The sequence below is a fragment of the Oncorhynchus mykiss genome, chromosome 25, assembly GCF_013265735.2.
Source record: "Oncorhynchus mykiss isolate Arlee chromosome 25, USDA_OmykA_1.1, whole genome shotgun sequence".
NCBI classification, from domain to species: Eukaryota; Metazoa; Chordata; class Actinopteri; order Salmoniformes; family Salmonidae; genus Oncorhynchus; species Oncorhynchus mykiss.
Window position 1 is genome coordinate 20,140,300 of NC_048589.1, and position 26,544 is coordinate 20,166,843.

Consider the following 26,544-nt stretch of genomic DNA (forward strand, 5'->3'; position numbering starts at 1 on the left):
ACTACTGAAGCTACTGTTAAAGCTTAATGCACATGACTATGAAGATGTTTTGTTCAACTAATTGAACAACATTCGTGTTAGTCTTAATACAGCCTTCATAAACCCTTCATAGGGCCAATGTAGATGCTATACAACTTATTTATAGCATACTGTATAAAACAAACTTGCAGGTCTGGCATCTGGCACTTTGCCAGAAGTATCACAGACATGTGCTTAGGTTTTCTATAAAATGCTTACTGATCGTTTAAAGTGGAACCTAGGATTTTTTTCAGTTTAAAAAAAAAGTAATAACTATCATTTTCTCTTCTAGTGCAGTTTGCTTTCTGTCAGGCAACCTACAGCGTTCCACGACCCACTACCCAGGCATAGTAACAGCAGTGACTACATAGCCTACAGAATGAATCTACTCACAACTCATTCTTTATTTCAGCACTGCTTCTACTGAAACACTTTTGAATAGAACATGAAGACAGAGTGAAAGAGATAATTTGATCATTAGGCTATAATCAGGACTGAATATGACCAATTGGACAGGGGAATTAAACTATTATGTAAAATATATTGTGTGTAGCCTTCAGCACTTCGGCAGACTCCAAATAACTAGAAAGTTCATATCGTTCATCAATTTTGATTGTTTCTTCTATCGTTCTAAAACTGACCATGATAATTAGATAACAATAGGCCTAGCCTGGGGAGCGAGATGTGCTAAGAAAACCACAAACCAAAACATTATCGTTGCGAAACCTTGATATCGCTTACAACGGTATCGTGACACAATTGTTGTTACTGCACTTAAAATGAGAACGCTGTTTGAGATTACATGCTCCATTTCTCAATGAAATGATATCCTTACGTTATGTAACGATGCTGTTGTTTCCACTCACCAGTCGCAGTTCCTGCTTGTTTTGTTTTCACAGCTGTAAACATGAGACGTACTTCCGCCCCGCTGCCAAACGAATGAAGTAATTTCCGCCCCGCTGTCTTTTTCGGTCTGTGCTCTCTTTATCAAGGCGGAGTATTGATAACTGGTCGCGCTAAATGTGTCCTGTACAACTGCGGTGCTGACCAGGGGTGATGAAATTCATACTTAAAAAAAAACACTTTTATCCAAAACAGCCACCGATGTTTTCCTCATTTGTGTTGCTCAACTTGCTTCTGTCAATTGAATCTCGGAGGTCAGTATGTCTCCAGTTCAGCAACACAAATTAGGAAAACATCGGTGGCTGTATTCCTTAAAATTATGAATTTAAGCAAATCGCGGGAGGACCGCAGTTGTACAGTGCAGTCATGCATTTTTTAAATGTACATTTTACAAGTATCGACTCATGTTGCTAGCAAATCGCGCGACTAGTTATCAATACTAAACTCTGCCTCGATATAACGTATGCTTGGATATAACGGTTCTTGGATATAACGGATCCCAGGATCCTATCTGGGATCCTTGGAGCGTTTCTATCCCATTGAAGTTTACATTTTAAACGATAAGGTTCCAAGGATCCCACAACCCAGATATGATCTTTATCCCACCCATAAAAAAAGAAGCTACCTTAGTTGAGCTCTCTGCACTATGCTTAAAGGGGCAGTGCAGTTAAAAACGTATTCTTTCACATTAAGAGGTCTAAATAACACTGAAATTGTGAACATGGTGATAATGCCCTTTTTGTGTAGGAGCTGTTTGAAAAAAATGCCTGGAATTTCAGGCTGTTCAGGTGGGATGGAATTTTTAGCCACAAAGTGTCACAAAGTGATCTGATTATAATAGACCAATGACTGTTCATCTGGGTAAGGAGGTTGGCTCTTAACCATCCTAACAGCCATTCAGAAGATATGTAAATATCTTCAAATTTGCTTCCGAACTCCCACACAATCAGACTGAGCATTTCAAGGGCCAATGGAGGCTCAGGGAAATAAATGAGAACAAATATATTTTTGAGTTAGTTTCATTAAACACACACACACACACACACACACACACACACACACACACACACACAGAGAGATTTATCAGACATACCATGATGACTTAAAAAATGCATTACAAAGACTGCATGGGGGCTTGAAGCACATAGGCTACCAGAGTCTAGTTATATATAGACATATATATAGACATATAACAAGGGAATAGAATTAATATCTTTATTTTGTATATATTTTTTAAGGAAACTTCCCAGAGGGCAATATAACAGTACATCATGTCAGGTCAACTGTTTTTCTTGACCAGGCAAGCAATAGATGGGCCTATAATACAGCTAGTATGAAAACAGTATTCCTAGTGGTTTGCAGAATAGTTCCCTCAAAGTGACATTGTTCCTTGTGTGTTGGGAAAGACCCATTCTAAATGTATTAGATAAGTTCATACTTTTTTTTAAACAATATAAATAAGTGTTTTTAGACAATGTCTGACAAGTGCCAATAATGGAAGTTTTCCTCAAAGTGAACGTGTGGCTGAATGAAAAGTCATTTACCACTCCTTTCAACTCTCAAATGAAGCCAGGCTAAGTAAAATAAAACATTTAATTTTCTGAGAAAATTAGCACAAAAGCCATTTAATCTCTCTCATCTTACTCTTAATAACTGCACATTTCCCCTTGGGCCCATGGGAAAGGGCCTCTCTGTGCCGCTGCCACCTTATCGGTCCTCTCCATATGTCAGCATGCTGAGCGGCTCCCTCAGTACCCAGCCCCCGGCCTCCTCTCACCGGGCCTGTGGGAGAGCTGGGCTCCAGGGCCCGCCATTGTTCTGGCCTGGGAGGCAGTCCGGGGAGAGGCCTGAAAGCCGGAGAGGGGGAATAAAAAAAACTCAGCCACTGCTTCATTAAATGCCAGCCTTTCACAAGCAAACATATCAGAAACAACCCCCTTTCAGAGGCGGTAATTAGCAATTTGGAAACCTTGCCCCCTCAGGATATACAGTTTCAATTTAGTCGGCAGGACAGCTTTAGATTCTAAGGCACTTAATATTCATTGTTTCTCCCATCTTCCCAATTTCTCAACGTACATTGTCTATCCTTTCACTGGTGATAAAGTTTTTTTTTATCTGTCATGTAATTCTTCTTTTCAATGAGCCTTCTGCAAGAGAATAAAACTTTTCTAGATCATTTTCAAAGGGATTTGTCAAGAATGTGTGGGATATGATAGCAAAGTGCTTTTCAAGAAGCGCCAAGCCGGAAATCCTGTAGAGTTGTGCATGCTTGATTAAGTTGAGAAGTAAATAGTCTGTTAAGAAAACTTGGGGCAACTCTGCCACAGAGGAGACTCTCCCCTCCACAGGAAAGGGCATTTGGGTCTTTGAAAGTCAGGCCAACAAAAGCCTAAACAGACATGCAAGAAACTTGCATCACATGTTAAATATGACTGTGATGACCAATGGAGATTGTCTTCAGACAGCTATTCTAGCACGGCTTAGACATCCTTATGCTGTAGCACTTGCTGTTGCACCCGGCATGCACAGCTCTACAGGATGTCCGGCTTTGCGCTTCTCGAAAAGCACTTGCTATCATATCCCACACATTCTTGACAAATCCCTTTGAAAATGATTTATAAACAGTATAGCTGAAATGATTACCGTTACTTTTTTGACCATTGTTTGGTGGTGCTATAATACTTATTTTGCTGCCTGGATGAGAGGGAAAATGTTTGCAAAGTGTTTAATAACCCAAGCCACACGCTTTACCTCAGGGGGCAAGAATAACACTTATCAGGCCCTCTCCGGATCCTTTGTTTCTTAATGCAACCCATTCCATTCATTTGCATTCTGCTTTGTCTAATAAAAATAATTGATTTTGCCTCTTTCACATAAATGAAAAAGGAATGTGATTAAGAATTTTGTCCCCTCCCCCCCAAAAAAATCTAAATTCCAAGATCTCATCAAAAATGGAAAAATACATAACTCATTAAAGCCAAAAAGAAATAGCTTAAATTGTAAAAAGAGGGACAGGGAATGAAATAATGAATGGAGTCCGAGTGAGCTATCTTTCCCAGGCAGAGCGTCACTAGGGAAGCAAACTCCCAGCCAGCAGAAATGAGCTACCTATCTGTGAAAAGAGTGACTGCTCCATCCTATTTGATTTGGCTTCCCTATCATCTCTTAAGAAGATGTCAGCCTTGCTTCGTCTATTGCTCTGAGCCTTTATCAACCCATGGACGCTTCGCTGCAAAAGGGGGAGCCTCATTTCAATGCCTTTCAAGGAGCAACACTAAAGAATAAGTGTTATGTGATAAAAAGAGGGTTGTTAAATAGATCTGTCTATTTGTATGGTAATAATGATCGCTTAAGGACCTGGGGCTCCGTGACTTGTAGAACAAGGAAACAAATCTGTATTCAGGTGTTGGGTTAACATGGCTCTCAAAACGACCTTGTGAAACTTTTACACAGTAACAAATGAGTTGCATGCTACGTTTTTTCATTATTTCCTCTGCAGCTTGGTATTGGAGCATCCTGTGGCCGCTCAACACAACTCACTGATTTGCTATAAAATGGGGCCCTTGATACCAATGTTTCCCACAATCATATCATTGTTTGTTTTGGTCACATTCAGGGCTTGAAGGCCCCTGATTTCATTGACAAGGTCAGAACCATTTTCATCAAAGAAATACATCCTGATGTTTCCCATTCCTTCAAAATAAAGGAAACATTGTTGATCGTTATTGTTGATCCAGTCACTGCTAGCTACAACACCCACTGTAAGACCAGAAACACCAACATAAACAACATGACAAAAGCCAAAACACATCTCTCATTAGGATTCAAAGGATTGTTTTTCTGGCCCCACATGATTAACAACACAGGAGCATTGTTTTTGTTGTCAAGGAAATGAAACAGTGGTGAGTGTGTTTGTCGTGTCTCTGTACCTGGAGACCTTATTGTAGCACATTGTTCCAGTTGTGTTGTTTCCTACAGTTAGTGATGTCAGCTTGTCCCAATGAAGGCAGGGTTGACATGTCAATTTGGCAGAGGGGCGGGCCAGGGTTCACCGCAGTCATTTGATCCTTTATCTCCCATTTTGATATCTCAGTCTTGTGTCAGTACAAACAACAACAGTCTGCCAGAGAGAGGCTGATGAACATGATTGATTCTTCAGACAGACCAGGGGATGAGTAGGGACCCTCCACAGATACAACAATGACATGAGCACTTGATGGAAAAGCTCCCCTCTATCCTCAGAGTAGCTGGAGTGAGTCAGGGTGTACTCTTTGTTGCCATCCCCCAATAGAAATTACATAATAAATAGAAATACACAATAAAGTTCAAGTCCATTTATTCAAATGTCAATACACCTTGTGACATTCTTCACTGAAAAGCAATGGGTTATTTATTTATTCTGTGTGGCCCTTACATGTCTCCAAAGAGTGAATTGGTAATGGAAGGGCTGGGGGTAAAATAACTAATTTCTCCATTAGCAGCCCCTGGTTGACCTGTGAGTATTCACAGCAGGCAGTCATGTTGGCCAACTCAGCTCTGCACCCCATGCCTGGCTCCATTATGGCCTTCCCCAGCCTGGTCACCCGCTTCCATTTATCTGGTGGGATAACTATAGAAATCTGTCAGGAGGCAGGGGGAGGTTTTTTCGCTCTGCTCCAGCCGAGCTGGCAGATTGAGAGCCTCCCGTAATGCACAAGTCTGTTTTTATTATTCTTGCTGGGGGAACACTATTTCATCAAGCGCATGATTCCACAGAAGAGAGGAGATAGCCCCAGCCGGCTATATTTCTTCCAATCAAACATTCCAAGGGGAAAAAATGAGTGGGTGCCATCAAATCACAGAATAATGCTGCCAGATTTTATGTAAAAAAGAAGGACTGATGGACAAATACAGGAAGGCAAGACAAGTTAAATGATGTGTGTTCAGGAGCTGAGATTGGAAAACTGACAGAGAAAAGCAGCCTCTTTGCTGGAATATAAATTGTTGTGCGCTGTAAAAAGGCTTTTATCTGGAGTGAATATGGGACGTAATACAAAGGTCAGGGTTAAGTCATTTTCTACGGCAAGTTAAGCGAATAATGAAGGCGAGCCCGCCTGGAGAAGGAGCAGTGCTACTGCCAGTTTGTCTTCATTTATTATGCCAAATCTCATGATTTTGGCGTTGCCACGGTGGGTGCTCTGGCGCGCACCAGTGGACGACATATCGCTTAATTTACACAAGGTAATGAAAGCAGGGAATGGGAGGACAAAACAATTTACCTGCTGACACAGGAAGAAGTGATTTGCGAACATGGGGGTGAACGGAAGAGCAGGCAGAGGGCCAAGGCAGAGGGGTGGAAGAGAAAGGGAGAGAGGGAGGGGGTGAGGAGGAGAGAGAGAGAGGCGTAGAGGATGAAAGAGGGGGGGACAAAGAAAAAAACAATAGAATGGGGGTTGGGAGGATAAAGGAGATAGTTGGGTGTTAATAGTTGGAAAGCGAGAGAGAGAGAGAGATGGAAGAGGGTGTTGGTGGGGGGCTGGGCTCTTTTGATCACACCACTATTCTGATCACAGGCATGATGATGGCTCTGGTAACTCCAGTTTAAACACACACACACACACACCTTCAAACCTGATAGAGAGTCTGTTCTGAAAAGGCCCTTGTTTTACTCCTTCCCAATTTGAATCATTTCAACTACGCCACTCCAGTGGAGGGGGTGGGGAGGGGGTGGGGAGGGTGTGGGGAGGGGGTGGGGAGGGTGTAGGGAGGGGGTGGGGAGGGTGTGGGGAGGGGGTGGGGAGGGTGTGGGGAGGGGGTGGGGAGGGTGTGGGGAGGGTGTGGGGAGGGGGTGGGGAGGGTGTAGGGAGGGGGTGGGGAGGGGGTGGGGAGGGTGTGGGGAGGGGGTGGGGAGGGTGTGGGGAGGGGGTGGGGAGGGGGTGGGGAGGGTGTGGGCAGGGGGTGGGGAGGGTGTGGGGAGGGTGTGGGGAGGGGGTGGGGAGGGGGTGGGGAGGGTGACAATAATCATCACACTGGCAACACAACAGGTATTTCTACCCACAGACATCATACGTTTGTAAGACTGCTATCTCAAGCTACCCTGTTTGACAACCACATTACGGTAGTTTAACACATTCACGTTATGTAAAGTTTGCCGCACACATTTTGAATCTTGTGTGAATGTTGGCACAGATTGACATGTGGTCCCTGTAAAATGAGCTGTTCACTTACAGAGGAGCTGAAACCTTCAGACTTGCGCTGATGTTTCGTAACATTCTCCTATAGAGTTTACAGACATACACAAAGCGTCCTAGAATTGCCAGATGGATGGCGACAAAGATCAAAATTGAATGAATTGCGACCATTCAGCTGATGTTCGTTCACTTGAGCAGATAAGAGTCTGACTTGTGACAATGCTTGAGGAGAAGCCCTGTAATTTTCCAATCACTACCATTCAGGCCAGGCCACTCTTTAGGGCCGTAAGATCAGATGAGACTCAGCATTTGCTTTTGTAAGAAACTACAGTCTATTTTCCTGCACACTGTAACAAAAACAATCAGACAGAGAATCCGGCTTTTTTAGTCTCCCTGGAGTGGGACCATAGGGAGGGGAGGAGAAGAGGAGAAGAAGGGGTGAGAGATAGAGAGGTGTCTGAGTCTCGTCCCACTGGCCGCCCACAGTGGGTGGTTGTGGTGATGATAAACGGAGTGGCGGCACAGCACTGAGGCTCTGCTGGCACGGCGCGCTGCAGGACCAGACACTGAGAGGAAGTGTCACTCTCCACAGGCCTGCTGGGTCAACCTGGAATCTGCTGTGTCCTGCTGTTTGAGTCTTCACAACAAATCAAACACCATAACACCACCTCCCTGAACACAGCTGGAGGCCCTCCGCTGTCTGGAAGAATGTGCTAACAAACTCTGGTGCTCATCCAGAATGAATTGAGCAGCACAGCACTGCTCACTGAATATCTGAATGAAACATAACCATTCAACTGCTTACAGCTGGGAGCCCTGTTCTCCCTAGGAGGGTAACTGATCTTTGGGCCCTGGGCCTGAGGGTGCTCCTCCCACAGGCTCCCCTCTACTCCACCCTCCCCTGCCCTGGCCCCCTCCGTAGGCTTTCCTCTCTTCACCCTACCCTGCCCTGGCCCCCTCCGTAGGCTCTCCTCTCTTCCACCCTCCCCTACTCTGGCCTCGTCCACAGGCCCTCCTCTCCTCCACCCTCCCCTCCCCTGGCCCCCTCTGTAGGCTCTCCTCTTCTCCACCCTCCCATGCCCTGGCCCCCTCCGTAGGCTCTCCTCCACCCTCTCCTCCCCTGGGTCCCCTCCGTAGGCTCTCCTCTCCTCCACCCTCTCCTCCCCTGGGTCCCCTCCGCAGGCTCTCCTCTCCTCCACCTTCCCCTCCCCTGGGTCCCCTCCGTAGGCTCTCCTCTCCTCCACCTTCCCCTCCCCTGGGTCCCCTCCGTAGGCTCTCCTCTCCTCCACCTTCCCCTCCCCTGGGTCCCCTCCGTAGGCTCTCCTCTCCTCCACCTTCCCCTCCCCTGGGTCCCCTCCGTAGGCTCTCCTCTCCTCCACCCCCACCTCCCCTGGGTCTCCTCCGTAGGCTCTCCTCTCCTCCACCTTCCCCTCCCCTGGGTCCCCTCCGTAGGCTCTCCTCTCTTCCACCCTCCCCTCCCCTGGGTCCCCTGCGTAGGCTCTCCTTTCCTCTACCCTCCCCTCCCCTGGGTCCCCTCCATAGGCTCTCCTTTCCTCCACCCTCCCCTCCCCTAGGTCCCCTCCGTAGGGCTCTCCTCTCCTCCAGCCTCCCCTCCCCTAGGGGGAGGGGAGGCCTGTTCTCGCCTGGGAGCCCTGTTCTCCCTAGGAGGGTAACTGATCTTTGGGCCCTGGGCCTGAGGGTGCTTCTCCCACAGGCTCCCCTCTACTCCACCCTCCCCTGCCCTGGCCCCCTCCGTAGGCTTTCCTCTCTTCACCCTACCCTGCCCTGGCCCCCTCCGTAGGCTCTCCTCTCTTCCACCCTCCCCTACTCTGGCCTCGTCCACAGGCCCTCCTCTCCTCCACCCTCCCCTCCCCTGGCCCCCTCTGTAGGCTCTCCTCTCCTCCACCCTCCCATGCCCTGGCCCCCTCCGTAGGCTCTCCTCCACCCTCTCCTCCCCTGGGTCCCCTCCGTAGGCTCTCCTCTCCTCCACCCTCTCCTCCCCTGGGTCCCCTCCGTAGGCTCTCCTCTCCTCCACCTTCCCCTCCCCTGGGTCCCCTCCGTAGGCTCTCCTCTCCTCCACCCCCACCTCCCCTGGGTCCCCTCCGTAGGCTCTCCTCTCCTCCACCTTCCCCTCCCCTGGGTCCCCTCCGTAGGCTCTCCTCTCTTCCACCCTCCCCTCCCCTGGGTCCCCTCCGTAGGCTCTCCTCTCCTCCACCCTACCCTCCCCTGGGTCCCCTCCGTAGGCTCTCCTCACCTCCACCCTACCCTCCCCTGGGTCCCCTCCGTAGGCTCTCCTCTCCTCCAGCATCCCCTCCCCTGGGTCCCCTCCGTAGGCTCTCCTCCACCCTCTCCTCCCCTGGGTCCCCTCCGTAGGCTCTCCTCTCCTCCACCCTCTCCTCCCCTGGGTCCCCTCCGTAGACTCTCCTCTCCTCCACCTTCCCCTCCCCTGGGTCCCCTCCGTAGGCTCTCCTCTCCTCCACCTTCCCCTCCCCTGGGTCCCCTCCATAGGCTCTCCTCTCCTCCACCCCCACCTCCCCTGGGTCCCCTCCGTAGGCTCTCCTCTCCTCCACCTTCCCCTCCCCTGGGTCCCCTCCGTAGGCTCTCCTCTCTTCCACCCTCCCCTCACCTGGGTCCCCTCTGTAGGCTCTCCTCTCCTCCACCTTCCCCTCCCCTGGGTCCCCTCCGTGGGCTCTCCTCTCCTCCACCTTCCCCTCCCCTGGGTCCCCTCCGTAGGCTCTCCTCTCCTCCACCCTCCCCTCCCCTGGGCTCTCCTCTCCTCCACCTTCCCCTCCCCTGGGTCCCCTCCGTAGGCTCTCCTCTCCTCCACCCTCCCCTCCCCTGGGTCCCCTCCGTAGGCTCTCCTCTCCTCCACCCTCCCCTCCCCTGGGTCCCCTCCGTAGGCTCTCCTCTCCTCCACCTTCCCCTGGGTCCCCTTCGTAGGCTCTCCTCTCCTCCGCCCTCCCCTGGGTCCCCTCCGTAGGCTCTCCTCTCCTCCACCCTCCCCTGGGTCCCCTCCGTAGGCTCTCCTCTCCTCCACCCTCCCCTGGGTCCCCTTCCTAGGCTCTCCTCTCCTCCACCCTCCCCTCCCCTGGGTCCCCTCCGTAGGCTCTCCTCTCCTCCACCCTCCCCTCCCCTGGGTCCCCTCCGTAGGCTCTCCTCTCCTCCACCCTCCCCTCCCCTGGGTCCCCTCCGTAGGCTCTCCTCTCCTCCACCCTCTCCTCCCCTGGGTCCCCTCCGTAGGCTCTCCTCTCCTCCACCCTCCCCTCCCCTAGGCTCTCATCTCCTCCACCTTCCCCTGGCCACGGCTCTCCTCCACTGGCTTATTTCCTCTCACAATGAGAGGTGACAGTGAACAGCGGAACTCGTCAGTGTGAATAACACACAGTCACGCTCTGCGAAACCCTATCTGGCGGTGTGCACACACACACACATGTGAGTGTCACAGGGGGCTGGGGGGCCTGGTGCAAAGCAGCACAGCGGCAGGCAGGCTGTCAGCCCCACTCCGACCCCTCCATTACAGCTTAACCAGGGACAAATTGAGCGATTTGACGTGTTACTGTATATCGTTTGACTCACTTTGTTGTCTTACAATGAAGTAGTGCAATTATAGACTAGTGTTAAAAATGAAATACCTTCTTCTGGATGGAAGGGTGTCATCAATACAAAAGTGCAGTGTCTCAGCTTTATACCAAGGGCATGCCAGTCATCTTTGGTTCAAACTTTACAGAAATAGCTAAGCTCACATTACTGTAAATTCCCATAGTTGCATGCTCTCAGTCTCTTCAGTCTTCCTCTGTCCTTCTGTGACAGACAGCCAGGAGCTGCTATAAGACAACCACTAGTCTGGCTTAATGTAACAACATTCTTACTCCTCTTCTGAGGAGGAGAAGCGAGAAGGAGAGGAGGACCAATGCGCAGCGTGGCAAGTATCCATAACGTTTATTTTAAGACATAAACTGAACACTATGAAATACAAAACAATTAACGTGACCGTGAACGAAACCGAAACAGTACCGTGTGGCAACAAATACTCACACGGAAACAAACACCCACCACTCAAAAGTGAAACCCAGGCTACCTAAGTATGATTCTCAATCAGAGACAACTAACGACACCTGCCTGATTGAGAACCATACTAGGCTGAACTCAAAACCCCAACATAGAAAAACACACACAGACTGCCCACCCCAACTCACGCCCTGACCATACTAAATAAAGACCAAACAAAGGAAATAAAGGTCAGAACGTGACACTTAATTTAACCACTTTCCCTGTCCACTGTCACATCAGTATACAATATTACATAACTGCTAATGGGCTAATAGCGAGAGAAAGAGAGAAAGATAGTTAGTTAGTTAGTTAGAAATGGAGCTCAGGTTCATCCAAACATTTAATACTTTATCCAATCTGGAGCATACACCTCTTACTGGGCTAATTATATATTTTAACTGGCCTGGATGAGTGGCCAATGCAGCCACTCTCTCTTACACTGTCACCACATAATTATGACTTATGCCAGCACAACCTAGCAACCTGAATGAAGTCAGCATGCAATAAATTGTAATCATCACTTAGACGATACGGACATTCACGCGGCTTCCACCACATTAACAGGAAAATATGGATGCCATCAAAGTCAGACAAGAGACTAGAGACAGGAGGAGAGATGAGATGTGGGAGACAAACAGGGGAGACGTGACAGAAGCCCTGTTTATACCTGTCGTTAACATGAGTCCTTTGTCCTGATCTTGACCTGATCTTGTCTGTTTCACAATCAGAGCACATTTCATCTTTTAATCGTCCACACTTGTCTAAAAAGGTGAGCACAATCACAATGTGGACAAGATTAGGACAAAGGCTCCATGTCAGAACCAGGTATAAACAGGACTATAGGGACAACTAGGCCAGCTGATTTGGGGCAGATACATTTTCCTGCATCTGTGGGATAGGTTTCTGTCTGTGGTCACTGCTCGGCCTGGTTGGGGAGTGACAGAGCTGGTGTGGCGTCAGTTCAGGCCTGTCAGAGAGGTAGACACTGGTTCAGGAACCAGAGCTGCTGTTGCTGTGGTGTGGTGTGGTGTGGTGCGACTTGTCCCATCCAGCAGTAATGGAAAAACAGCAGCTGACACTCTACTCCTGAGGCGCTGCTGGTGACCTCATTTAGAACATGGGCTTTTGGAGGAGGGGTGGAGAGGAGGTGGGCGACTGTATATGGTGGACAGGGAACGCTGCCTTTCACGTTCCAAACCTCAAAGCACTCGCACAAAGTTTCAAATAACTTTCAAAGGTTGAAATAAAGAGAAATGTAATAATGAACAATGGTGATATAAAAATAGATTGGACATAATGAAAAGGGTTGCATGTCTTTTTAATAGCTGTAAAATGGCTAATTACCCCACTATGATTGATCATTGGAGAGGCACATTGGGACATTTGAGACCCCTGAGATTTTCTACTGAAATAATTCAACATTTCTCATGTAATTAAGGGATGTTATATGACTTTACTGACCTTAAATGACTGTGAAATAAGTCATGTAAAAACACAGATACAACAGAAAGGAATAGGCCTCTCAGATAGAAAGGGACTTGACAGTGGTAGATGGCCTGTCTAGAGAGAGAGAGAGAGATGAGCTCTGTGCTGTAGCTGTTTTTGTGGCTATCCTATTTCATGACCGCGCCTCGCCGTGGAGCGATTGAATGACAGAGATGACCTGTTTGGAAAGCACCAGTCTGACCACTTGATTTATGCATGTTTTTGTTTTCTTTCCTGGCTTTGTGAACTCTGTTGTTTTTCTGCTGTAACATGACTAACTAAACCTGAGGAGGGTGATTCTTACCCGAGGGACTCAGGCCAGGGATCAGTCGGTTTCTGATTGAGACTTAGCTCAGAGTCTTGTTGGCTTGTAGCATTTCTGGACCAGGGGTTCACCACAGTCACCCCGTGAGCCTCGCATTGACTTAAAGGGGGTGAAACAATATATTTTTAAAATCTCCCCACCACCACAATCCCATTCTTTCCCAATATTAAATGAGATTGAAAGTTCCACTGCACACTTTCCCGGGGCTGTCAAATGAGCTGTCAGTCATGTGTCAGAACAGTCCGATGCTCATCTGCTCTAATACATCACAGCCTTTTATATGGACCAGGATCAGGGAGGCTCCCCTCCCCTCACCAGCCCCCCCTGGGACCCAGCGTGATTGATAACAACATCCAGGCAGGGACTGATTCATACTGGTGCCCATTTGGAGAATGGGGTGAGGCAGAGACCACTTCCTCCTGTACTGGTGCCTACCACAGCCCCACTGGAGAACATGACATTAGCCTGTTAAATACACAGCAGCAGCATGCTGAACCCCTGGAGCGTTCTGGAGACAAACTCAACAAGGTCTTCATTCATAAAGTGTGCTTTGACAACCATTGATAAATCGTATTCACCAGATGCTGATATGATTTTCATTGTTTATGTTTAGTATAAGGTAATCATCTTAGAACACAGACACCATGACATGCCCACTTTAAAATCCAGAGGGGCGGCAGGTAGGCTAGTGGTTAGAGTGTTGGACTAGTAACTGAAAGGCTGCAAGATCAAATCCCTGTGCTGACAAGGTAAAAATCTGTCGTTCTGCCCCTGAACAAGACAGTTAACCCACTGTTCCTAGGCTGTCATTGTAAATAAGAATATGTTCTTAACTGACTTGCCTAGTTAAATAAAAGGTCAAAAATAAATATTCCTGTGTCCATGCTCCACTCTAAATTAAATGCAGACATCTAAACTATTCTCCCTGATTAGCTGCTCTCTTTCCTTTGGAAGGAGGTTCAGTGCTAGGATTTGTATTGAGGGGAAGTTTTGAGCATGTGGTGGTGCTGCCAAGCTAATGACCACTTGGCACATAGACAGCTATCCATCCCAATCTCAGGTCACACTAATCCAATTCATGCGACCTGCTTGGCATCAGAGAGACTCATCTGTCTTTACTGTTCATTAACAGACCTCCTCTTGGACTAAACGCATTCACATTCCTCCTCTGGATTTCCTGAAAGGGAACACTAGCATATAACCCCCGATCTAATCTGAAGAGTCAATAGAAGGGATGGATACACAGCATCAGAGATTCTACATAAAGCTAAAAACCACATTCACCAAAGGGATATGTTTTTGGGTAAAACTGAAACTCGTTTCTGGACTGTTACAGTACATGTTCCTTCAGACCAGTGTAGGAAGATCTTCACTCAAACAAATCTAATCCCTCCGTGTGATGAGCAGTGTGATGAGCAGCAGGAGCAGCAGTGGAGGGGTATGTCAGGGAGTCTGGAAGTGATAAGTACATCAGTTGCGGCTGTCGTGAGTAAAAGTGTGTGAAGCGATGTAATCACGGCAGTCACAGCGCTGAGGACCTAATCCTGGCCTAGCATCACAGCTATTGACCATGCTATGATAGGACGCTGTGGGTAAACAGACCTGTCTTGATAATCTCACACACACACACTAGTTCCATCATACATTACATCAATCCCTGAATCCAGAGCCGGATGACAGGGAATTCATGCTTTTGACAGGTAATCATGCTCACTTTCTCTCTATATCTCTCTCCAACTGTTTCTCTAGTCCTAGACACTGTCGCACATCCAACTGTCTCTTTGAATATGCTCCATTCAAATTGCATGAAAAAGCTCTTTTGTAGATTTCCCCCATATCCTATTCAAAAATATATCAGAGTACTTGTATTCACGTCAAATCCAATGCGTTTATTCCACACCATCTCAGTGTTGTCACAAGCTGAGTGGCTACATGGGATCCCCCTCTCTTCTCTCCTCTCTCTCAGGCTGTGACAGGGACTTTATGTCTGGGGGTGGAATGATAATAATGTTTCTAATCTTGTTACATTGCACACAGAATTGTGTTCCATGTTAATGAACTGGCCCCCTCCCGGCCCTGCCGATCTGCTTACTTTCAATTTGTGTACTGTCATCTCCCCGCGACGCTGCTGAAATTGATGCACCCTCTTCCTTTTAATTAAATCAAACCCAGTCGGGGGCCGGGCAGGTGGGGGGCCTGCGCCCGTACATACGTCAAAAAGACCTGCCTGACTTCACGCCAAACCTGAGTGCTGGTAAAACTCTGGTTTGGGTTTGGTAATCCATTAGCTAGTGTGTACTTCACTGTTCTCTCTAAGTGTATGTTGCATGGCAGTGTCTTTGAGGCAGACAGGACATCCAGCACACTGTAGTTTACCATAGAGGTGTAACCCACTGATTCCATGAAAATGTATTCAAAACATAGACAGTTGACATCCCGTGCCCATGCTAACATGTAAAGATTTAACACAAAAATGACCTTTCTTGGTCTTTCCCAATCAGCCAAAATAAGTAATACGATGTCAGTAGGGTAATGAAAATCTAGACTTTCTTTAATCTTGAATTATGTAGGCTGCATCACAATACAATATAATAGTCATGGAATAATTGATGGCAGCTGAAACAATCCAGTTTCCCAATCTTAATTCACACATTTTGGAGTTCTATGGACACTGCTCCTAATCTACAAAATCTCTGCTAGAAAAATAGTCCCTCCAACCTGCCTTGTAGCTTGCACAGGTACAGTGGAATATTGGAGCCAGCCAGAGCATAAAAAGGGAAGCGTAAAATTCCCACAAATTACAGGGAAGATAATTGGATTCCGAGCTTTGTCCTGTATGGTGGGCTGTGGGCGGTGGCACTCCTGAAGCTGTGACATTATCAATGTAACATAACCTGAAGGCTGCAGTGCTGTGGCGCAGGGCTGCCCGGTATGGCCCGTCCTCCAGGTTCCACATCACTGCCTGCTTGGCTATTCATCCTGTGGACCCGGCAAATGAAATTATGGGAGGAAGAGCAAAGGACATTCTTTGGGAATTAATCCTATTTATGCCTAAACTCACTTCAAAATGTTATAGTGAGGTACTCTTAAGATGTAAGGCACATTTACAATTAGACAAGGCACTGGGAGGATGGGTCACACAGTATGGCTGTTTCTTGGTAAGTAGGGCAGATGTGAGAGATATAGCAGAGTGTCTGGAAATAATCAAACAGATGGCTAAACACTGAACAAATAAAGACATTCAACATACTGATTTCACACTCAAACAATCTGAAAGAAAGATTCTCACCAGGTGTCCACTAGACCAGGGTTTCCAGTCCAGGGGTCCCCCATTGGTACAGGTTTTGGTTTTTGCCCTGCACTACACAGCTGATTCAAATAATCAAAGGGGAGTTTAGGAAACCCTGCTGTCGGTAACCTTCATTCTGGACTGTATCTGCACCTGTTTGAACCGTTAGAAATGTATGTTTTGTCTTCTCCAAATCTAGGCCTACACCAAATGAAATGAAACATGTTTTTTCAAAGGATAGTCATCTCAAATATTTTGTCACTGTCATTTCCCACACACACACCTCAGTTCTGCCAGAGCAAAATATTGCCCTCTACAATTATAAAAATGTTGTTTTTGTTTTTATATCTAGGCCTACCTTAAACTCCAATAATCTTCTTCCTTGATCAGAAAAGGTGTGAGAATTGTTGTCGGTATTTATGGAGGATTTTTAATTCAATGGATTAAATTCATTAGATCTAGTCTACAGTAGAGGCACTTTGATGTGAAGGCACGCCAAAGTAATCAAAATGACCCCGCAACACATCAACAAGCACTGGCTCGACACCGTGCTACGTTTTAGCGTCTGAAATAGAACGCTGTTTTGAATTAAATAATGTAAGAAAAAATACATACATAGATTTTATTTGTTTGGCCTAGGCATTTGATTTGTTTAGCCCATAGGCCTATAATTTTATTTTTATATAAAGTTTTCATGTATACATTTGTTCAAACTTCTGTCATTCTAAGAATAACATTGTTGTTTTGGTGAAAATAAAACGATTATTCTAAAAAAAGTTCCTCAGTCTCGATGGGCCTGTAGTTTGCAACCGTTTTTATAACGGATCCGTTTTACAGCGCATAGCAGTGGCCATACACATTCCACCTGGCTGTCACTACGAAACAGCGCGTGCTGTATATAGGCAATATCAATGCATGGACTTTCTTGCATTCAAATGAAACACTGTCAAAAGCAGTAGAGCCTAAACGGTCACAATTGTTCCATTTGTTGAAATTATATACCTAATTGTATTTAGGCCAGCTGTGGAAATCTGACAAAATATTCAATTTTGAATAAAGGCTACCGAACATAAGTAAATGTCTACTGTTTCGCCATTCTTTTTGAATACATTTGGCCATGCAAAATATACAATTACAATAATATGACTATTACATTAGGGCCTAATAATTTAAATATGAATGAAGCATAAGAGCAATGTTAGGCTTATTGAGACTGCTGCAATTTTGAAATAAAGTTGCAGGATTACCTGTCATTTAACAAAGAAAACCCAAATCTAACCTGTAATTATGTGATCAGAATGTATTAAATCCTAATCAGCCAATTTACGTCAAAACACAATATACTGTTACAACAAAACGATTAAACTGAAGCCACAAATAGGCTACGGATTTTGACATGCCACTGCGTTATATGAAGTGAACCAAACTGGAGTGTTTCGACCCTCTCGGAATTGCAGAGAAACACTGCCCCCTGCTGATCAATACAAATACAATGACGATTCAAAAATGCCTTTAAAAAATCTGAAAATTGCACATTATTTTATTCAAACATAATTGCACACATTATTATATTTCCATACACAGCAGCTTTGAAAGCATTCGGTTAGGAAACACATAAATCGAGCCTATATACCCCGTATGACTTTCACTATAAATCTCATTGTTGTTTGTAACAATGACATGACTACAACATACATTTCTGCCTGTCCAAAAGAGTAAAACATTATTTGATGGGGCTTATATACTGACAAATTACTATTACCTGTCCCACAAACATGGAGGTGTATATTGTAAAATATAAGATGAGGTATAAGCCTATTGTCAGCAGTGAGAGGTTTAATATCAGGTATCCTTGTGTTTAGTTAATTTTATTCCAAAACATTTATATATTCTATATATTTAAATAAAAATGATGTTAGACTACAAAAGAGGACAACAACATAAACACAGATATACTATACACATGTTCCAGGGAGGGCAGTGGCCATAATGGTTCTATAGCCTAATTACCTGATAGGTCCTTTACCCTTCTCATCAGGAGCAGCACAGACCCCAGCCAGAGCGAAGAGGCCACACCACAGAGCCTGTCTCTTCTCCCTGGTTACACGCTATCTCCCCCACCCACCGCAAACACACACACAAGATGCACAGGAAAGAGGATACCGACACATACACACATGCAGATGTACACATGCACTTGTACAAACAAACAATAAAACACACACACACACCAGAGGAGGCTGGTGGGGGGAGCTATAGGAGGACAGGCTCATTGCAAAGGCTGGAATGGAATCAATGGAATGGTATCAAACATATGGAAACCACACATTTAACTCCATTTATTCCATCCAGCCATTACAATGAACCTGTCCTCCTATAGCTCCTCCCACCAGCCTCCTCTGACACACACACACACACACACTTGAACACTCAGTCAGACCCACAACTACTGCTTCACCCTGCCATTATCCCCTCCTCTACCCCAAACACACCGTTTTAATTTCAAAGCTCTGATTAGCTGATGATTGCATGACAGCCGCCGAACAGGTTCCCTTTTCGCCTGGCTCCCAGACTGCAACTCAATCATGCCCAATTAGTGGGTCCCCAAACACTCTCTCTTATTAGAGGACTCATAATCGACTCATTGTGTCCTGATTTGGCAAATAAATCACTCTGGGGGCTTCTCTCACTCTCGCTCTCATTCCCCCACCTCTCCCACTATGTCTCTCACTGTGCCCCCTCTTTACCTTGTCCAGGGGTACAGTGAACGTTTTCAAGCAAGCTTTTCAGTGGAGCTGACAGTTTGAGCTCCTCTGCTGGAATCCTTTTTTATTCCCCCAGAAGAATAAATAATCATTTAGCAGCGAAGGCAGCCAGCATGCGGGTGTCCTTGTCCTACAAGGTTAAGAATCCATTCCGTCTGAGCAAGGAAGGAGTGAATTAAAATAAATGACGGCCAGATATTTATTGCGAGTTTGTAGATGAAGCTACGTCACTCCAGCGGACCAGCGGGGGCTGGGCTGCCAATGGCTCTGCCTCACTGCATGACCTGCTTGCTCTTTTTGCGTGGGACAAGGGAATAACACTCAATGTCACATTACGCCTTTCCTGCTTTTAGATATTTCTGTTTATTTATATATATATATAAATGCATGTGTTACTGCGGACGTTAGGGGGTAGACATCAAACGAGATAGTAAGGCAAACGTAAGGATCTAGTGCTGGATGCTAAACATATTTGTCATTTGATCGAAAGAGAAGATCGTGAGAGATGTAAGCTTGGTAGAAAGACAGCACTGGCGGCTGGCATAGACAACGAGATATAGAGTGAAGGGGATGGATGGGATAAAAGAGGACAACGTTTCCTTGGTATTGTCATGGAATGTGGAGACACCAAACTCAAAGCCACTGCTTTCGTCCAGTATCTGTAATTGATATAAATAGGATAAATGTTAATGTTCAGGAACAAGGAGACAGGTTGGTTGGGAGGGGGTGTGGCCCCTTGACACTGTCCATTCATATAACATTCCAGAGACTCCCAGCAGACATCTGTATACAACATGTTAGCCCCAGATCTCAGCACAAAGGTATAACAGCCTAATTAATTAAGTGGACCGAGACGAAGTAGCTTCGTCATAGTAAAAATACCTCCTGTGCCGAGGATTAAAATAAGGTTTTCAGTGTTTCCACACAGTGATCATGTGCCATGTTCATAGATAGTTGTGTTCTGCACGTCGCTGAGCTTCACAGGCTCTGTGGGGTGTACTGGGTTGAGCTCCAAGGGCTTGAGGAGGAGACAGGAGGCCTATGAAGTGACAGACAGAGGGAACCCGTCGGACTCTGATGTAGTGGACTCAGAACCCCATCTTACAGAGTGGAGTCAGCTGTCTCCTACTGTGATTCTGAGCCTGGCTATTGGGCTCAAATGGCTTCTGCCAGTAGGGAGGATTTGAGCATGCTTAGTGGGCTCTCAGAGGGGTGTGTGAAGTAAACTCTGGAATGTACGTACCTGCTCAGAGAGACAGACAGTACAGTAGTCCCCAACAGGGTGTAGCTGGGGGGCTGTGCAAGTTCAGATGTCCCTCGCATACCTTAACATGATGATTGTGTGAGTGGCCTTTACTGTCACAAGCCTCATGCTCTCTACTGTGTCCATATCACACAGCAGAACACAATCCTCATCATAATCTTTACTTTAACCACTTGACCCTTTGGCATGTGTGTCTCCCTTAACTCTGAACCAACTAATTTCCCCTTAACTCTCTCTCACACTTTACCTAGTAGTGTATGTGGACTGAGGCTGTGTATTTGTGTGTGGTGGTCATTAGTCTCTGCCTTTAAGGTAAAATGAACCATCCTGGCCAGCTGGCGTGGTGTGGGGTGCAGCGTGGGGTGGTCTGCCACTGTGAGACTCCCACGGCAGAACCACTGAGGCTTGGTGCCCCCCGCCCACCGACGGACCGCTGTGACCACCATAGGCGCTCAGCAGATGGAGCCTCCTGCTCTCCTCTCTCTCCTCTCTTCCACAGGAAGGCAAGGAGATTTGGGCTAGGACTGGCCTAACTAACCTCCGTCACAGATGCCAGAAGAAGCCTGGGCCTCCAGTGGAGCCCTGCTGGGGAGATGCTGGGCTGCAGCAGGTGTGATCTCAGCCCCTCTCTCTCCCCCCTGTCAGCACCTCAGTGGTGGAGCCCACACTCTGCACTCTCTTCCTGCCCTCGCTCTTCCTCACTTAGACACCGTCTGTGCTGAGGTAACAGGACCACATCCTCCCCCTCACTAACCAAAGACATGTCCACTACAGTACATTTCACATCTCTTTAGATCCAGATATTCTGACAAACTAGGCTTTATCATTCACTAACACGATGAACGGGGGCGAACTGGGATCAGAAATTGGCTCTGGCATTTCTAACACCCTGGCAAATTTCTTCCCTGAGGCCCCCACAACGGTCAAATGTTTTTGCAAAAAAAATCATTTTATAATTATCACTTTTGCCAAAAAAAAAAAAAGTTACAGGTCCACTTGGCAAAAAGTTGACCACCCTTTTGGCATTTGCAAGATATGTCAGATGGCCGCCCCAACGATGAAAGATGAGAGGTTACTGACAGATGACTGACTGACTCTGGCTGTGGACTGAATTGGATTTAACACATGAAGCATGAGGTATGGCAAATGATATGAAGTACCAAGATCAAAGTACAATAACCAAAGTAGATGTTTTTGCCCCTTTGAGGGCAAACTGTCTGCCTGTTGACTCAAGTGTTTTCCACTGCTGGTGATGATAAGCTCTCCTTCTGACCTCGCCACCGCCACGGGGCCCAGCCCACACTACCACTCTCCCTTCCATCAGCCCCTTCTCTATCGCCAGCAGCTACAAGACAAACAGGTTCTGCTGCAGGTCACACACTGCTGCGGCCAGTGTTCTCTGTGATGGAGAGGGTTTACATGGGGGTGCCGTCGCACCACGCGGCTGAGTCCCCCACCTTGACCTGTCCCTGTCTACAAGGCCTCGGTGAACGCTGTCCCCTGCCCCCCCGGTCCCCCCAGCCTCTCTGACCGCCACTGAGTTATTATCATAATTTCCCAGAGAGGAATTGCGGGGCCTCTACAGCGTGAGTCGCCCGTGTTTTACAGAATGTTTTGTGTTTTATTGCCTTTAAGTCACTCGTAGGCCAGTGGAGAGGGCCCACAATGATAAGAAAACCACTCATGTGAAAAATGAAGGGCCTCATGTCCTGGACTGAGAGGAGAAGAGAGGAAATAATCAAATCCATGGCAAATGTGGACCCTGAATGTAATTCATGTTCACACCTCCCCTCCAACCCACACCAATTCCCCAAAATTGTAGAAGAACGAGGAAATAAGCATAATTAATTCAGCCAATCTCTGTGTTACAAAAAGAACAGCGGCTTTATTCTCGTTTGGTTTGTACTTGAAAAAAACTCCTATAAAACACCACCCGCCCCTCTCATTCCCCCTCCCGACGCCCAAGCCCTTGACAACATGACACCTGTAAAATGCCCAGGGGCATTCCAAGCTGCCACCGTCCCAGTCATTTCATGTCCAAGCCCACCTGGGGTAAACAAAAAAGGACCAAGAGCGATAGAATATTAACAAAAGAGGGGGGGAAAAAAATCACTGTCGAAACTGAAAACACAAACTCACACAACTTTGGGCTCTTAAATATAAAGCCTTTGTCTCTAATGTGGTCAGGAGAGCCCCTCCCCCACAGGCCCCTGTGGCTCCGCAGGATAAAGGTGCAGCATATCTCATGGAAAATAAAACATCTGTTTAATCTATTACTTTCAAACGCAAATCCCCTTTTGATCAAAGAATGATATTGATCTGCCTGCCTCTGTCTATGGCAGGGATTTCTCTTTCAAACTTGAAATATCATCCAGTCTTTGTGGCAAGTTAATACAGGGGCTAAACAGCTCTCTTTTTTCCAAGTCATTTTCAAAGTGCACTGAAACAATTTGAATATGGTTGCATTTGCATTTATTTCAACCATATAAAATACAAATTCAGCTTGCCCATGTAAACAGAACGTATGTAGTGTGGTGGACATTTGCCCTAGAGTTAAAACACTGCTAATGTTTCATCCTACATAGAGAAGCCTCCAAAGCTTAATAATGAACAGACTCAGGGTCTGATGATTTATTTACTGCATCTCTGGAATAATCAAACCAACATCAGAGATGCTGGACATCCAGGCTTGGTTCATGGCACCTGACTCAGCTTGTAAAGCCCTGATCAGGCCAGTGACTGACTGAAGACCTGTGACAGGCCAGGCGCCTGGCCCCTGGTGGAACGAGCAGGTCAGGTCTTAATATCCCGTGAGCTTTGGCGTGTCTGTCCTCACCCGTCACTCTGTGTGTGACGGGCCCTGGCTGAAGGCCCCGGCTATCTTCACATCTCCCCATTTTCTTAACACTTTAATTACACATCAACATATTGCTTTTGGGCCATATGGAAGGCAGATATTGAGACCAGATAAGATGTATAAACTTCTGTCAACACCACAGCATATTAGGGGGAGTTGGAAGCATAGTACCTCTATTCCTTCTTCCAATTAGCGCCCTGTATCAAAATACATTAAGACAAGCCCATCAACCCCGAGCAGGAAAATACATTTTTTAGAAGCCGTGGCCCAGTTGTATTAAAATTGTATTACTTCCCCTGTTTGTTTCTTTGCCACAAAATGAAAAGTCATTTCCACAAAGGGATTCAATAAAAACTCAGATAAAGGACCCAGTAAACTCGATGGCCTGAGAACTGGTCCTAGTCCGCTGGCTCAGATTGGACTCTCAAGGTTCTACAGTTGGACTACAAATATGAGAAAACATCCATAAAAAAGAACCAATAATAATACTTCACATGAGAATAAATAAATGCGGGATGAGAACTGAACTTTTACGTAACTGATGTATATTTACATTTTATGCGGGACCCTGACAAAGAGTTCAAACGAACAGTTATTTATTCCAATCAGCCGAATAAGGATATCATATTCCACATTAAATACGGTGTATTTTCTTTCTGTACTAATGAGGTCAGAAGATCCCACTACAAAATCACTCACCATTCCCAAGGATGACCTCAACCCAAATGAGACCTAATCCTCCTAAAATAGCTTCCTACGTTTTATCAGAGGCACACAAAGAAGTCTCTGCTCACCTCTGCGTGACACGGTGTTCTTCTGGAGCTAAATACATCTACACTGCGAGGAGCTCTAGGAGCAAGGGCCGTCTCTCTTCGTAGAAATAACGTATGTGTTACAGTTGGTTTGACGTGATTCAATTCAGTGCGCCCAGCTACTGAGAGGTCATTCTAAGCCTTGCTGCATCAGGATATAAGAGAGAGGAAGAGAGATGGGGAGAAAGAGAGAGGGAGGGGGAGCACGAGAGCGAGAAAGAGGAGAGTATGAGGGACAGAGAGAGGTCACTTTGAGGAGCTGGATGCAGGCACATGCCAAACAGCGTCTCCTCTCCCTCTCTAATCCCCACTATGATCCACTGGTGTTCCAGCCAATCGTCTGAGACAGGCCACAACCCGTGATCACTGGGCCCTAATCTGGGTCCTCCGCCCGTAAGCCGTCCACCTCAAACGCCAGCGGCCCGGCGCCAGCAGAGGACTGGCAGGCGCAGCCATCTCCAGAGAGACAGCTAGAGGTTGTCTCTACATGGCTGGGCACTTCGCAGCTCCGCGGGGGTGGGAGGAAGGGGCAACGCGGCAGCTGCTCGGGGCATATGGGCAGAATTCATTAAGGCTGGCTAAATAAGCCAATTGTGGAGAGACTGTAAGTGTGTGTAAGTGATGGAGAGAGAGAGAGAGTGAGGGAAAAAGAGAGATGGAAGAGGGAGAAAGGCTGACCACTCGTTACAGTAATTCTGAACATCCCCTCCATCTGTAATACCCATGAAGACTGATTTGAGGCCTACGAAATGACTGGCTGAATGGTTATCTATGTGTGACTGGAGATAATTGAGCTGTGAGCTGCGTAGATTGTGTCCTCCAGGCCGTTGGCGTATCCCCAACTGTCACGAGACCTCTCTCTGCTTCAGGGAGAAATAAACCTAATCACAGTCTGTAAATGTTAAACCTGTTTTCCCAATAGTCTCAGTGTAGCTTTGGAGGCCTGCGTCTTTATTCACACACATGATCCAAAGACTAATCTAAGTGGAGACAAGGCATAAACACACACTGATACATACTAAACATTTGTGTGCAAACTATGACAGTGAGAGGATCTTAGGTATAAATGATTCCATCCTTACATATAAAAAAGTAAAGAGCAGAGGACATACTCCACCGAGGGCTTCTTCGCTACTAATAATCTGTATTATGTTGAATTGGACTCATGTTCAGGCCTATAGGCATACATAGTATTACAGCCTCTCCTAAGGTCCTGTGGTTTGGGTTTGATGCATGGTTGTTATGTAAGTTTGGAGAGAGCATGCATCTGGACACCTCCAGCCATCTCCAAATGAGAAAGATGTCTTCCTTATATAATGTATGCTAATCCCCCATTTGTCAATAGGAAGTGTGTTCAATGCATTTGAGATAATAGTAAAGAGGGGGCAGCTCTTGTCGAAGAGCTGGAAGATAAAGTCAATGGCACAGTCAATAACAATAAAGTTGTGGGCTTTAATGAAGAATGTTAATTTGACCACAATCAAGTGGATTTCAGCTTAGGTGATTGTCAACCTTGGACTTGTATCTGACTGAGGTTGTAGGGGGGTAGATAATGCAGGTGGGAGATGAGGGCATTTTGATCTGTATCAGACCATTTAGGCATTCAGCATTTTTAAACAAAAGTGATTTGTCTTCTAGCAGTCTTGGTAGATTCAAACAGATAGCATTGCAGTGAAATACCGCACGTGTCATTAAACTTCTGTGTCTTAGAGAAGATAATTCATTTGCAACCTACTATAGAAATTACAGTAATTAATTTCACAATAAATATACCTACAAATGTGGCGTGTTTAAACTTATTAGAAAAAATAAATACATTGTGCACTAAATTTGGAATATGAACAACAAGCTACATATACTTGATGGTCCCTATGTTTGGACAGAGCCTTGACATGCACCCACCCAGGTCCCAGAGGAGGCATCCTGGTCCACCCGATCCCATCCTGGGGAGGCTCGTCATCATAACACATAACACATCATAACTCCTCCTTCTCTCCTTGATCCCATTCCGTCAGCAGCTCTGAGGACACCTCCGTAAACAGACGATCCCAGTCCCAACCCACGTCCTCCTGAGAGAGAGAGAGAGAGAGAGAGAGAGAGAGAGAGAGAGAGAGAGAGGGAGAGGGAGAGGGAGAGGGAGAGAGAGAGAGAGAGAGAGAGGGAGAGGGAGAGGGAGAGGGAGAGGGAGAGGGAGAGAGAGAGAGAGAGAGAGAGAGAGAGAGAGAGAGAGAGAGAGAGAGAGAGAAAGAGAAAGAGAGAAAGAGAGAGAGAAAAAGAGAGAGAAAAAGAGAGAGAGAAAAAGAGAAGAGAGAGAGAGAAAGAGAGAAAGAGAGAGAGAAAAAGAGAGAGAAAAAGAGAGAGAGGAAAAGAGAGAGAGGAAAAGAGAGAGGAAAAGAGAGAGGAAAAGAGAGGAAAAGAGAGGAAAAGAGAGGAAAAGCAGATGAAGGAAAAGAGGGAGAAAGAAGAAAGCGAGGAAAATAATAGAGGAGGAGAAGCAGAGCAAGACAGAGCGAACATCCCAGGGAAGGTGGGAGAAAGATAGTAGAGCGTGTTAATGCACACATCATAAATCTTGATTACCTAGGAGACTGGAAGGCAACCTCCCC

General features: G+C 46.4%; 2 protein-coding genes across 8 annotated transcripts in view; both read right to left on the reverse strand.

The window, feature by feature from the left end:
- Positions 1 to 1,523, reverse strand: part of LOC110505542 (G patch domain-containing protein 2-like) — a 40,065-nt gene extending 38,542 nt beyond the window's left edge. For 2 of the 6 annotated variants that reach the window (XM_021584833.2, XM_021584832.2), the window contains exon 1: positions 885 to 1,520. Coding sequence is in view for 4 of the 6 variants with exons in the window: in XM_021584830.2 (XP_021440505.1) it covers positions 854 to 927 (74 nt within the window). In the remaining 2 variants the exon portion in view is untranslated. Of the gene's footprint in view, positions 1 to 853 lie in introns of all 6 variants that reach the window. The other 4 variants (XM_021584830.2, XM_021584829.2, XM_021584831.2 and 1 more) reach the window with 3 other exon arrangements.
- A 23,345-nt stretch (positions 1,524 to 24,868) lies between these two features.
- LOC110505544 (intraflagellar transport protein 43 homolog A) overlaps positions 24,869 to 26,544 on the reverse strand; it is a 33,311-nt gene continuing 31,635 nt past the window's right edge. For both annotated transcript variants that reach the window (XM_021584838.2, XM_021584837.2), the window contains exon 9: positions 24,869 to 26,007. In XM_021584838.2, coding sequence (XP_021440513.1) covers positions 25,915 to 26,007 — 93 coding nt within the window. In that variant the 3' untranslated portion in view covers positions 24,869 to 25,914. The remainder of the gene's footprint in view (positions 26,008 to 26,544) is intronic.